Below are 13,971 nucleotides of genomic sequence, written 5' to 3' on the forward strand. Positions count from 1 at the left end.
ACCTTATGTTGCTTAATGGATCATTAGCAAATGTTCATTTCATTCCAAATGCCATAAAAAATATAAAAACAATTGAGATCACTTTTAATATACCTGAAGTTTTTAATGTGTTATTATAGCTATGTGTGTTATAAATGTGTAACCTTAATGTGTATAAATGAAGATGTTTCCTATTTAAAAAACAAGGAGATTTAGAATCCTTAAATTCAGCTGAATTAAATGAGGTAAAAGCGTATGGTTTTTAATTCGTTGGTGTGCGAGAAATTAGCCAGTCCCATCTGGTGTGTGCTGGCCCACTCGCACATTTTTGAGAAGCATATTGCTGTTCAATCGTATTTCTCGCAATTGGCACCATCTGCATTAACAGAAACCGAAAAGAAAGGAAATAATGACAGTACATGCAATCATATGTTGCTCAGCGTTCCTGCTGTGGTGGATAATGGAGCAAAAAAAGAGTTCAAGCTTGATTAAATGGATTCACTAGCAACTGTGAAACCGTTTGTGAAGGTTGCTGGCAGGAAATCATTACAGAAGGCAATAGAGAAATTGTCTAATTGTCATCGGTTGACGAAGAACAAACTGTTTTAGTTGAAAATACCTCACCAGAGAATTACAAGCAGACATCACTGACACAGTTTAATATGGAGATAAAAAATCCCAGCCAAAGGCAAGAACCCTTCGGCTTACACAGACATTAGCATTAACTGACTTCAGGTTTTCATACTTTCAAAACGTTTTTCCGAACCATAGAGGACATGTTTAACAAGGAATATCTTACTTTAGCAGTAATTAAGCACCAACCTATACAAGGAAAATGTAATGTATTTTTTAGCCTATAGCCTATATTAGTTTTAAGGTCCCAGACACAAAAGTAAACATCTTCGGAAGAGCAAGAGAGTGAAGGCCTAGTGAGATTTCACATAGCAGAGGCAATCGATTCATTCAATGCAACAAAGAATGCGCCAGTCTGTCCTTGAGCAGGTTTGTTTCATTTGACATGCTTGGCAGGTCGGTGAACTGAGCTCTGTGGAGCTCCCGAGCCTCTTACTCCACCATCAGCTCAAAACAGCAGAAATATCGACAAGAAACGGCTTTGATATTTAGGGATATTGGGGGGAGCGTGTACCATTGATGTTTACAGTGGTCATGGAAATCCATGCAATTTGCAAACAAGGTCAACAGGGTCTCCTCCATATCATCGAGCACACCTAATCTGCCTCGAGCCGCAAGAGGTCTGCCTCAACAACACATGCAAAAAGATGAATGGCTGATAAAAACCTGGTCGAGCCTTGAGAAAACAAGCAGGATTGACCGGCGAGAGAACCACAGCTCTTCAAGAGAGTAGCTCATAAAATCAAGAGGGCAGTTTTGAGGAGGTTCTGGTCACCTCTAGAAATCAAGAGGTCGGTCAAACGCTTGACTTTTGCTTGAGGCTGTTGTTTGTGTGATTAAAGGGATAGTTCACCCAAAAATGAAAATTCTGTCATCATTTACTCTCCCTCAAGTTGTTCCAAACCTGTATGACTTTCTCTCTTCTGCTGAACACAAAAGAAGATATTTCGAAGAAAGTCGGTAACCAAACGACTGATGGACCCCATTGACTTCCATAGTAGGAAAAAAAAAATACTATGGATGTCAATGGGGACCAGCAACTGTTTAATTACCAACCTTCTTTAAAATATCTTCTTTTGTGTTTAGCAGAAGAAAGGAAATCATACAGGTTTGGAACAACTTGAGGGAGAGTAAATGATGACAGAATTTTTATTTTTGGGTGAACTATCCCTTTAAGGCTTCTGAGAGCTCTCTTCCACTCAAAATCACAGGCTCAATATACAATATTTTTGTATATACTATATTACTTTTAAATGCACTCCTGGAAGCTTCTGCCTATAGGATTTAAGTCTCCGCTCTTTTCACAACAAGCTCTTAAAAGTCTAGCTACAAGAGCGTGTGAGGTTTAACCCCTTCAGACCTGAATTATGTTTCAAGTTTCTGAAAAAAAATAAAATGACATTTTCCCAGGTCATGAGGCTTCTAGAAATGAGACCAAATACAAATATTACCTTAATGTGTATAAGTAAAGAAACCTTTATGTGTATAAATGAAGATATGTTCAAGCACTTCAAGAACTGTAGATTCTGCAAATGAAATAGTATCAAAAATGTATTAGTACTGTGATATAGATTTTTTATATATAAGAAATTTCAATCAGCATTACTGGACATGTGATTTCAGTAACAGGCGTTTGAACCCACTGAACATTCCAATGGACAGACACATTTGAAAAAATCCTGCAATTCTACAATCGATTTTTAACTTTAATAAGTACAATCCTTCTATTTGACATACAAACTATGAAATGCTGGCAAACATATATAAACAAAATTTAAATAAAACCATAGAAAATGTAGTTTACTTCTGTGTTTGGAATTAAGTTCTGCCATGTTTTTTTTTTTTTTTTTTTTTTTTTTACCACATGCAGAGCTTTACTGCCACTTGATTGGATGACAAACGTCCAATCTCATGGACTGTTAAACTAGATAAAAAAAAAAAAAAAAGGGCTGACATGTGATGTCCATTGTAATAGCCGCAGGGTCTGAATGGGTTCACAAACGGTTCACTGGCGACATCTGCTGGTCATGAGAAAACTCTTCAGTGTCACATGTTGGGGTTCTGTTTTGTATTGCGTTAGGCAAGAGCGCCACAAACTGGTTTCATGAAATTATTGTTTAATGAGGCGTAAAATGTCACAATTCTATCCAATAAATACATTTTTAAATGCGTATACATTCCCCTCACTATGATTTCTTGGAACCAACACGTTATTTAAATCATTCTAGATTTGTTTCTGAAATAATTTATATTTAATTCAGTCTGCAATGATTTAATTTGACATAATGCCACTATTGCACAATATTTCTTTGCATAAAATCGAAATTATTTTGATTGTGATTTTTATGATTAGTCTTGTTATTAGTTTAGATTATTAATTTACATATATAGAATTATTACTTCTACTTTTTATTATTACTTTGATCAATGTAAATAACAATAATAATAAAATACACGTTCTTCAAAAGAAAAAAAAATATATAATAGCGGCTTTATTTCACAATTATTGTGAAATACTCTACCTTAAATCTAAATGAATAGCTCACTGGCAACTATTATTATTAGTAGTAGTAGTTTAGATTATTCATTTACATTTATCGTATTTGCCAAATTTGACTTTTTTACTATTACTTTGATCATTGATAATTATTATTATTATTATTATAGTGATGCAAAAGAAAAAGTTGTATAACAATGGCATTATTTCACAATTATTGGTAATTATGTCTGTTCTAAATCTAGATCAATGTCTCAATGCCGACTGAATTATTATTATTACTAATATCCATATATTTTATTATATTAAATAATGGATGTTCTTTGTGCCGTGGAGAGCAGATGAAACCACATATACGGTTATTATCTTGCATGTATGACATTTTTAAAAAACGAATCTGTGCAACATTTCGTCATCGGAACCTCTCACGAATGCAAAAGATCAGGGGACACGTTTACAGACGCGCGAAGTTTAGCGCTTCCGGTTCACTGTTGACATCTGTCAAGCTGGTGAAACAAGTTTAGTTTTCCAGACATTCATCTCTCTTAGGATATGTCTCATGCATTAAGGACACTTGCCACTGGAGTTTTTAGCGTGCAGAGATCTGTGAGCGCCCAGCCACTCTTGCGTCTTGTGAAGATCCGAGGACAACAGAGGAGTCGGAGTGATGGAGTGAAGGGCAGTGAGAGTCAGGCGTTTGACGTGTCCCTCCTCGAGTTTCTTGTGTGTCCACTGTCCAAAAACCCCTTGAGGTATGATTGTTTATCATGCATAATAGTATTACAGTACGTAATGCTAGTTATCATAGGAGTTTAAATAGCAGCGTTGATGTTATGTAACCACCGGTTGATAACTTTCCTTGCGACTAACAAATATCATGTTATAATGACTGTTTTGTTCAAATAAATGTGTGATATAATGCGTAGAATTAAATATTTCTTATTTTGAAATTAATTTATTGTCATTTTAATTAATCGCAACTTCCAAAATAGAGAGAAAAATGGTACAAAAAATTAAATAATTTAAATTAAACAAAGCATCCTCCTTATATGGAGATCCCATAATTAAGTATGCTTTATAATAACTGTATTTTGTCATTCACTTTGTTTAACGTGGTAAATTTGCAAAAGGGATGTTCATATTATCATTATCTGTAATACTAATACATGTATTAATTTTTTTTTCTTTTTTTCAAGGTATGACGAAAAGAGCAATGAATTAATAAACGAAGAGCTCGGCATCGCATATCCTATCATTGATGGTATTCCTAACATGATCCCACAGGATGCACGAATGATCCATACGACTGAAAAACCCACTGAATCTTGAGTTCATAAAGCAAATATTAGTTTTCTGCCACAATGTTTTTCTCCCTGTCTACTGTAACTGTTCTTGTGCCGCTGATATCCTTGACTGGACTGTTTTACTCGGCGACAGTGGATGAAAATTTCCCACAAGGCTGCACGAGTGCAAGCAGTGTGTGTTTCTACAGCCTGCTGCTGCCAGTAACCATTCCTGTTTATGTTTTCTTTCACCTTTGGAAGTGGATGGGAATCAAATTATTTAGACACAATTAGACTGTAGTTTCCTTTTTTTCCCCACACAACATGAGACTATTTTAATGGTATGCATTTTTGTGAACAATGTTTGCTTGTAAACGATAGACATTGAAGATTCATATACAGGAACATTTAACTTGATGTTAACATCAAAGCGAACAATGTAAAAATACAGAATAAAACTGCAAATACCAAAGCTTTGTGTCTCAGTTTGAATGTGCACAGAACTCGATTGCTACGATTTCACTTCTTCCCTCTTTTCTCAACACTTTCCGTGAACTTCATCAAAGGGCACAAGGGCTTTGGTGAATCCTCGCCCTTCACCTTAAAAAAGAAAGACTCGTTCAAGCGAGTCTGAACGACTTTCAGCTGGAGCAGATCACCTTTGCTCTTGGATCCCGCATCCCCATCTTCGCTCGACGTGTCTGATATCTTCAGCTTGGGTGGATTCGCAGACCTGTGCGTTCGTCTCGTTCTGTTCGGCAAGCTCAGGTCCACCGGTTCCTCCGAGCACGTGGCCGTGTTCTGCTGCTGCTGAAACCCGAGAGAGCTGGAGAGCGCTGGGAAGGTGAAGAAGTTCTCGGTTTGAGTGGTAGCTTCAGCTGTTGACCTACATGAACTCTTCTCTGGTGAACCCTTCACAATAGTGGCTTCATTGCAGCTTGAGCTGCTGGAGATCTCCACGTATGGATCCAAGAAGGATTTCTGTGTGATAAACAGATCTTGGCTGTTCATTTCTTCAGCTGTACTGGATTCCAAGCTGCTTTCGCCCACAAACTGCTTCTTTCCGAGTTCATTGTAATTTGTCCTTGCAGGTTGGTTTGTCTCAGTTGGCAAGTTGAAGATGACTCTCTTTTTAATCTTCCCTGTCTCTTTCACTCTTCTGTGACAATCGTTCTCAGTTGAATGTTGTCGTTTTGTCTCCTGATGAGGGGAGATGAAGATGATGGGCTGAATTTGTTGCGTATCTTCGGGTTTGTTGGGCTGTTTTTTGATTGTAGGTTTCTGGAAGTCTTCCTCACGTTTGTTTTTCTTCTTTGCCTTTTTTCTTTTCTTAGTCTCTTGCTTTTGAGGAAAATCTGTCTCACAGCAGCCATCATGCAACAAGAAGCTGGGCGCACACTTTTTTTTGCTCTTATCCTTTTTTTCTTTCTTCACTTTCTTGTTTTTATGCTTCTTGGATGCTTTAAAAGCATTTTCAACAATGGGAAAAATCCTCTTTGTTGGGAACGAAGCCATTTCCTCTACAAAATCAGAGAGTAACAATAAAGAACAGGGGTTATTTGACCACAATTTGGAAAGATGCAATGCATCAGAATTAGATTTAGAAGTGTGCACAAACACACAAAGAAATTGTAGAAAATAGACAAATTGAAGAAATACACATCTAGAGAGTAAGCAGAATCCTACGGGGCCCCTAAAGGGACATGGTGGTGGAAAAAAATTGGGATTGGAGGAAGAAATATTGTTCAGATATTTTGCGTTCCCTCTCAAAATGTTTGCGTTCTCTCGCAAAATCTGTTGTGAGCTCGGACAAATACTTCCTGTTTTCTTAATTTAAGGAGTTCAGTAAAGTTGGCAATATATTCACAGATTCAAACTTCCCGGACTAATAACTCGTGAGCTAAACATTGTTAATTTCCTCAAAACGAGCTTTATAATATAATATAAAATGATCTCTATGAGCAGGAGGCTGAGAGACAAGTCCGAAGGGACCGTCTGCAAAGTGCAAAACCCTTTTACACATTTTATATTATGAAAAATATGCAATAACTTCACTGTAACACACTGTACTGTCACCAAATTCAGTTCACATATCACTGCTCTGTGCATAGTTCTGCATGCATTGATGAAAAATGCATAAGTTCTATGATTATTTATTATGAAACAATCAATATCAATCAATAATAGTTATACAGTGTAATACCATCAAATTCAGTAAGCAAATTACCATGCAAAAGCTAGAGTTATAACTATTATGTTAGCTGCGTACCAACATAATTTGAGTAAAGAATAGGCCTACTTATTGAATATAAGTGAATTTGGTGTGTTACAGTGAAGTTATTGAATATTTTTCATAATATAAAATTTGCAAAAGCAAAATTGTAGTATGACCAGTAGGAGGCCATTGATATGTTAACTGATTTGGTGACACTACAGTGTTTAACATTTAAGCTAATGACTATTTTTGTAGTAACGTTTTTTGGGTTTTGTACTTTGCAGACGGTCCCTTCAGACTTGTCTCTCAGCCTCCTGCACATCGAGATCAATTAATATTATAAAGCTCGTTTTGAGGAAAATTGGGTTGTAGCTCGTCGTCTACTTTACTATGATTGGAAATCGGTGTCATTTGTGTTTTAACAACATTAGCTCACAAGTTATTGATCCAAGAAGTTTGAATCTGTTATTATATATTGCCAACTTTACTGAACTCCTTAAACGTACAGTATGTAAGTTTTTCGCCGCTAGGGGTCGCTAACCTCTTTACAATAACAAAGGCGTAGTTTGATGACGCAACATTTGCTAAGAATTATGGATCTTGTCGTCAACGTCAAGCCGACCGATCTAATAATGTTTATGGATGACTCAATACATCGATGCTTTTATCATGACTGTAATATGAAGCAGTTCGGGATTGCTAAGAGACAGCTATCAGCTCCACACGCGACGCGAGTCCCGCGGATATAAAAGGAATATGGACATTTCATTCTACCGAACTACACGCAAGTGCAGAATTACAACTCACAGGTCAGTTTATTAGACAAATTAAACGTGAGGTAACGCAGCGCTGTTTGACTTGGTCTAACATTACACTAAACTGCATTTGAATGTGTTGAAATTTATGTGTTAGTTTGTCTGTATGAGACTAGCAGTAAGTTAGATCAACATTAGAATAACATACAGATCATATTCTAACATTTGATCATTGTTGAACTATATAACATTGATTGGTTTTATGTAAATGTGTTCACCTGTTTAATAAAGTACATGTAGGAACGGTCGAAGTCTCGGACGTGGAGCTCTAGGCATCTCGAAAACACCGCGCTGATATTGATTCTCGTTTTAGTTCTCCTTTTTTATCCAAAGTCTGCTTGCCATGGTCCATAATGTTTGAACGAAACAACAACAGCGTGCAAATAGACATTGCGAACTACACAGTTGTCCACGTCTGTCGCCTTGGTTACTATCAGAGGGCTCTGGTTGCTATGGCAGTACGAGCGGAAACCAGGGAGAATGCGGATATGACGCCATTGACGGCGACAAAACGGAAATAAAGAAACGGGACGTGTCTTCGAATTAAATTACAAATTTCTCCTGGTTTGACAGTTGTTGGAAACAGTCGGGATAATGTAAGTACACACAAAAAAAATATATATATAACATAGATATAGTGATTTTTACTATTTTTAAAGCAAAAAATTTACATATTGTACCTTTAAACTAAGCACTGACCGCATTTCTTTATATTTGAGTCCGGATATTTAATGTACTGAGCTGTCTGAAACACTGCCAGTGGGACATTAAACAGGAAGTGTTTGTCCAAGCTCACAACAGGTTTTGCGAGAGAACGCAAATATCTTAGCCGAGGGAACGCAAAAGTTTTACTAGAGAACGCAAAAACTCTCGGGGGGGAACGCAATTTTTTTGTCCCTTTAGGGAATCCATAGAATCCCTATGTACAGATGTGAACGTATATACAACTGTATAAATATAAATATGTAATTACATAATACATATCTATCTCTATATACATACATGCTCTATATGCCTGTTGCAATAAACCGCTAACACTTTACAATCAGGTTCCATTTGCTACCATTAGTTAACATGAACTAACAATGAAAAATACTAATGTTAATTTCAGCATTTACTCAGTAGTTTAAAGTATTTGAGTAAATGTAATTTGTTACTGTACTTAAGTATCTTTTTTTGGGTACTTTGTAGTTTTACTGAGTATCAAAGATATTAGCAACTTTTACTCTCTACTTGACTACATTTTTGAATAAGTATATGCACGCTTTATTCCAAAACATTTGTGACGAGTAATGCAATGACTTGTTACATTTTGCATTCCACCTTACGTTTTCTGCAGCAGTTTATTTCTGCTAAAAAATTAATCCTTACTTTTACTCAAGTAGTATTGGAATTTTTGCTGTAATGTATCTGTATTTTTACTCAAGTATGGTTTTCAGGTAGTATTCACACCTCTGCATTAACCAAAACATTATTAAAATCAAAAGATGTATCTGTTAATATTAGTAAATGGGCCTGAGTTAATATGAAAAATGAACAGTTGTATTTTCAGCTGATGTTAACAGATTAATAAATGCTATAACCAATGTATTTATCATTGTTATTTCATGTTAGTTAATGCAATAACCAACATTAACGGATTTGACCTTATTGTAAAGTGTTACCATAAACCACCATGTAATCTGATGTAAAACATGAATGCTCTACCAAGTTTTGGTATATACTCACATGCTTCATTAAAGTAATGTGTCCTATTTGTCCTGTTTCCCCCCAATAACATCTGTTGATGTTATGATATGCATTTAATTCAACTGTATGAAATCCAATATCAACTAGCCTATGTGCCAAACCGTGTATACCTCTTACCTGACAGGCTTCTGAGGATTCAGCTGGTCACCTTTTCTCTCAACAGAGATGGACCTTAAAAGTACAAGGGCATTGTTGAGTTTACATTTGTAAAACATGAGAAACACTGTAGCTAAAGTTGACTTCTACAATGTAACGCGACGTCATTTTCCACAGATTTTCGGCAACATTGTTACAGGAAGCAACTTGTTCAACTGCTCCTCCTAAGCAACATTGCCTTACATTGCAGTAAATTTAATACGTATGCAATGTACTTTTTTGTTTTTGGCCCAAAGTAGACAGGAAAACTGTCATGTACTTACCTGTTTTGTCAATTAACAAAATACGCTCTCATATTTTTCCGCCAATTACTGCTTCAGTGCAGTGCGCCACTGCGCATGCTCTGTAAGCATCGACAGCATCTATCAACAGCATGCTGCGATTTTATTAAATATATTTGAAAAACTTAACAAAATTATCGTTAAACAAAATTATCTATTTTGTAAAAACGACGTATGAAAAACACTGAAGAAGAAAGACATAAAAAAAAACTGTTCACAGTAGTGTGTCCTGAAAATGTGCCATTTCATAAATCACACCGTTGCTGTGAGACGAAGAGCTACGTAACCTTTATATCTTCAGTCCATTCATGAATAAGCATCACTTCTCTGTGCGTCACTCGGCTTGTCAGGCAACTATTTTCACTGCTGGAGAAATCCCTTTCTCACATAAAGGGCGCTTTTTGTAGCTTTTCTTGTAAGAAATGGCTTCCGTGGTCAATGGCGTCATCAAACAGCAGCTAAAATGATTTTTACTGCCAGTCTTTTTACGGTCCAATGGCAATATCGCATGTGAACGTGCATTAAATGCGCTACTAATGTCTTTAGGCACGTAAGGTTGACTCAGTCAGCGTCACTTCTTCAGAAAAGGTCACAAAGTTCAAGGTTTATTCGAAGAATAAAGAAACGACATACATTTTTTAAATAGGCCTACATTTACTTTTTTTATGTACCTATTTATTTATTGTGATTTTTATATGATTTATTTATAATTTGTTCTGTTTATTGCATTGCATACTGCACATTCTTAGTATGATTTTATTTTCATTGGTTATAATACATTGTAGCCTATACTGTTAGCAAATACAGAAATACATGCTAGCCCTGTCTCTATTCTATTCTATTCTATTCTATTCTATTCTATTCTATTCTGTGTTCTATTCTTTTCTGTTCTGCTCTTACACTAGTCTTTTTTACATTTTTTAATTTGTTCTATGAAAAGATTTTTTTAATGTGCTACATCAGAAAACTGTTAAAATCACTATAAAAACATATTACACAAATTACATTTTATAAAATAACATAAGATCTTAAACTATCTTTAGAACCAATATTTCATGCAAATACACCCTTTTATGACTTGAATATTGTCAGATGCCATTCATTTTAGTCGTCAGATGTTGTTTTCAAGTCAGCCCATGTAATAAACATTTTGCCACGTAATAAACCTTGAGAAAAAAAACAAAAATAGCCACATGGTGACACCTAATATAGATTCAATTCACTGTGTCTTGAGGACCTACATGGCTTTTACACCTGTGGAATGATTGCATTGGGTGTCCTTAGGTGACTTGATATTCTCCCCCTGAATTCTCCTGAATAATCATGTGTAGTGGCAACACACACTGCCGATGACATGATCTGCATTGATAAAGCATGAGGTAATGAGAACTACAGTTCTCAGGTTGAAAGGTCCCTCCTCCTGCCTTTAAAGGGTCTAAATATTGCTTAAGATTGTTTGGACTGTGCTAGGGATCCCATGCAAAGGTCAAAGGTCTATTTGTTTGGTGGGTGTCATCTAAACAGGCCATGCCCACTTCGGCCCATATCAGTGCCGCCAAAAGACCCGAACCAGGTCAACCATCTCCAACACGCGGGCCTTGTCAGCCATAAATCTTGCAAATATGTAAACAACTTTAATTGCTTGCCACCTGTGAAGTTTGTTTTACAGAATGCCAGAGGATGAAACAGTACTCTCACCGACAGGTGCAATGCATGAGATGCAGTGGGCATCTTCAGAATAAGCAGTATTGGATACAGCTTACATGCACTTTTACTGGTAAATGCATTAAAATACAGATATTGGGTGATGATCTCCCCTGTACTCTCTAATTTACAGACTCAGGAGATGCTTATTGCCTCATGTGTCATCAGACTGCCTGCTCCCTGTCGTCATGCCCCATTTTTTCTGGAGTCATGAAGCTGTAGGCATATAGATTGAAGAGAAACCCTAACCACACCACGGGGTAAGATCTCCGGGTCAGACCTGCTTAGGTGCTCAAAAGCACTCTCTGTGTCATGACATAGCCATGGGCTACATTTAGAAAACTTCGCTCATAGTTACCTAATCTGTCATCTGTGGCCATAAAAGTAGGCTCTCCGGGTGCCTCTCTGGACACCGGTGACTGGAGCGTTTTGATGGAGGAAACATGGAGTAGCTGCTATGACATATAGTTGCAATCTATAAATGTATACCTTTTCTGCATAGTCTCAGGGGAAATCTTTTTATTGGTCTATGGTGGTATTTGAATGCAGAAATTTGCGTTTTATATATATATATATATATATATATATATATATATATATATATATATATATATATATATATATATATATATATATGTATATGTATGTGTGTGTGTGTTTTATAAAGGCCTATATACACAAATGATAATCACAAATGATAATCAAATACAAATGATTCATTTTAGAAAACAAATATATATATATATATATATATATATATACACACATACGCATATATAAATATGATATATATTTCAGAAGTGTTGTATAACAGTCTTTTAAAATATATATATATATACATATATTTAATAGCCTATATACACACAAATGAAAATGATAACAAATGCAACCGATTAATTAAAAAATATATATATTTACACATATGAATATATAGGCTAGTATATTTCAGAAGTGTTATCTTACAATAACAGTCTTTTCTTACATTTTCTTTTCTGAAAATCTATCTATCTATCTATCTATCTATCTATCTATCTATCTATCTATCTATCTATCTATCTATCTATCTATCTATCTATCTATCTATCTATCTATCTATCTATCTGCCTGTCATACATATAAAAAAAAGCTCACAAAGTTTTGAAGGATACACACTCACTCACTCACTCACACACACACACACACACACACACACACACATGTGTGTGTGTGAGTGTGCGTGTGTGTATCCTTCAAATCTTTGTGAGCTTTTTTACATAATTTATCTAACCAAACACAACTAACAAATTACATTTCCTGAAATTGAGATTCATATAATATAATATAATGTAATGTAATGTAATGATCATACTTTTTTTTTTTGTTACCTGATTTAGTATGAACAAGCTTTCTTTCAATTTCCTTTTGGTATTAACAACTTTCTTGTTGTTCTTTTTCCCCCCCCTTTTTTTTAATTATTTGTTTGTTTGAGTATAGGCTAATTGTTGTTAAGGAAATTGTACCTCTCTAATTTACGGACAGAAGTTAAATTTTTAGGGGCGGGATTTCAAGAGAGGTAATGAAGAGTGAATTATAGGTGGTGTTGTAGAGGTGTTGTCACGCGCATTCTTCATCAGGGCAAGGGGTGACATCATCACCACCAATAATGAAGGCGTCTCATCAATGGGCGCAGGGGTATAAAGGGAGCTCACCCTGTCAACTGTGAACCAACACTAATGAACTGATATTCTGATGCTCGAACTCCCGCAACCTGTTACTCAATAAGGTGAGTTGAGTATTTTTTTGCGTTGTTGCTTTATTTCAAATCTTACTGATCTTTAGTTCAATGTAATTTTGTTACATTTGCAAAATTATGATTACCATAAGCGCATTTATCTTTTATTTCACAGGTTCATAAAATGGTTTCCAGCATCAATCTTGGATTTTTGGAGAAAACAGCTGTATTTTTCTCCATCTGTATATTATTCTATTCAACAAATGCCGATAGCAAGCCATTGAGGTAAGTAGGCGCTACTTGAATATTTCCCCCCAATTTTTTTCTTCTTCCTGTTTCTTCCTGTTGCTCGATTGTATTATAATGTATTTTAATTTTTTTCTTCAAAAGCAAACGGGCTATCAATGAAGTCCAACTTATGCATAACCTCGGGGTGCATAAACATGTTGAACTGAGGCAAGACTGGCTTCAGACGAAACTGCGGGAAATCCACACGGCCGCAATCAAGAGCACAGACGCAGAGAGAAGAGCACTTCTTCCAGACATTTTCCCCAGTCTCAAGGATCTAAATCCAAGGGAAGTTGAAGACATCATTGCCGTTTTGGAAAAACTTATGAACCCATCGTAAAAGCAGAATTTGACACCTAATGTGGACTATACTGACTCAGGGACTGAAATCAAGCCATTCTGTTCAGCTTTTATTATTCTATTAACAATATTTATTTTTTTCTATACACAAACTATTTATATTTTTTATGTAGTTTTCCAGTTTTCTTTGGCGGCTAAGCCGTATAACATTAAAGCTCAAAGCACTTCTATGTATTTATGAGTTATTTGATTGTAACATAGATTAACTGAACCCAAAAGAAAAATGTAAACAAGGACCAAATCTTAAAAGAAAATAGAGAAAAAGTACATTTTCGAGGTGTTTTCTATTTTTGATGACAA

The 13,971-nt window shown here is 35.8% G+C and overlaps 3 protein-coding genes across 3 annotated transcripts; 2 read left to right on the forward strand and 1 right to left on the reverse strand.

Moving 5' to 3' along the window:
• Nucleotides 1-3,533: 3,533 nt before the first annotated feature.
• On the forward strand, nt 3,534-4,864 carry pyurf (PIGY upstream open reading frame). The gene is made up of 2 exons (XM_084397909.1): nt 3,534-3,861; nt 4,306-4,864. The coding sequence occupies exons 1-2, from the start codon at nt 3,662-3,664 to the stop codon at nt 4,436-4,438; spliced, it is 333 nt and encodes a 110-aa protein (XP_084254035.1). The 5' UTR covers nt 3,534-3,661; the 3' UTR covers nt 4,439-4,864.
• Nucleotides 4,471-4,864, forward strand: LOC311283480 (phosphatidylinositol N-acetylglucosaminyltransferase subunit Y; the record flags this gene model as incomplete). Its single annotated transcript, XM_084397910.1, has 1 exon — nt 4,471-4,864. One exon carries the CDS (start codon nt 4,471-4,473, stop codon nt 4,684-4,686), a length of 216 nt encoding a protein of 71 aa, XP_084254036.1. The 3' UTR covers nt 4,687-4,864.
• Nucleotides 4,706-9,202, reverse strand: LOC311283478 (uncharacterized protein). Its single transcript, XM_084397908.1, has 2 exons — nt 9,151-9,202; nt 4,706-5,912 (listed from the first exon to the last, which is right to left on the reverse strand). The coding sequence occupies exon 2, from the start codon at nt 5,905-5,907 to the stop codon at nt 4,912-4,914; it is 996 nt and encodes a 331-aa protein (XP_084254034.1). The 5' UTR covers nt 5,908-5,912; nt 9,151-9,202; the 3' UTR covers nt 4,706-4,911.
• Between the last annotated feature and the right edge of the window lie 4,769 nt (nt 9,203-13,971).

The sequence above is a fragment of the Rutilus rutilus genome, assembly GCF_951802725.1.
Source record: "Rutilus rutilus genome assembly, chromosome: 23".
Lineage (NCBI taxonomy): Eukaryota > Metazoa > Chordata > Actinopteri > Cypriniformes > Leuciscidae > Rutilus > Rutilus rutilus.

What these genes read in the sequence shown, in the direction of transcription:
- LOC311283478 (XM_084397908.1), bottom strand. Translation starts at nt 5,907, where the DNA reads ATGGCTTCGTTCCCAACAAAGAGGATTTTTCCCATTGTTGAAAATGCT.
- pyurf (XM_084397909.1), top strand. Translation starts at nt 3,662, where the DNA reads ATGTCTCATGCATTAAGGACACTTGCCACTGGAGTTTTTAGCGTGCAG. An exon ending in CTGTCCAAAAACCCCTTGAG is followed by an intron (nt 3,862 to 4,305) that starts GTATGATTGTTT and finishes CTTTTTTTCAAG; the next exon opens with GTATGACGAAAAGAGCAATG.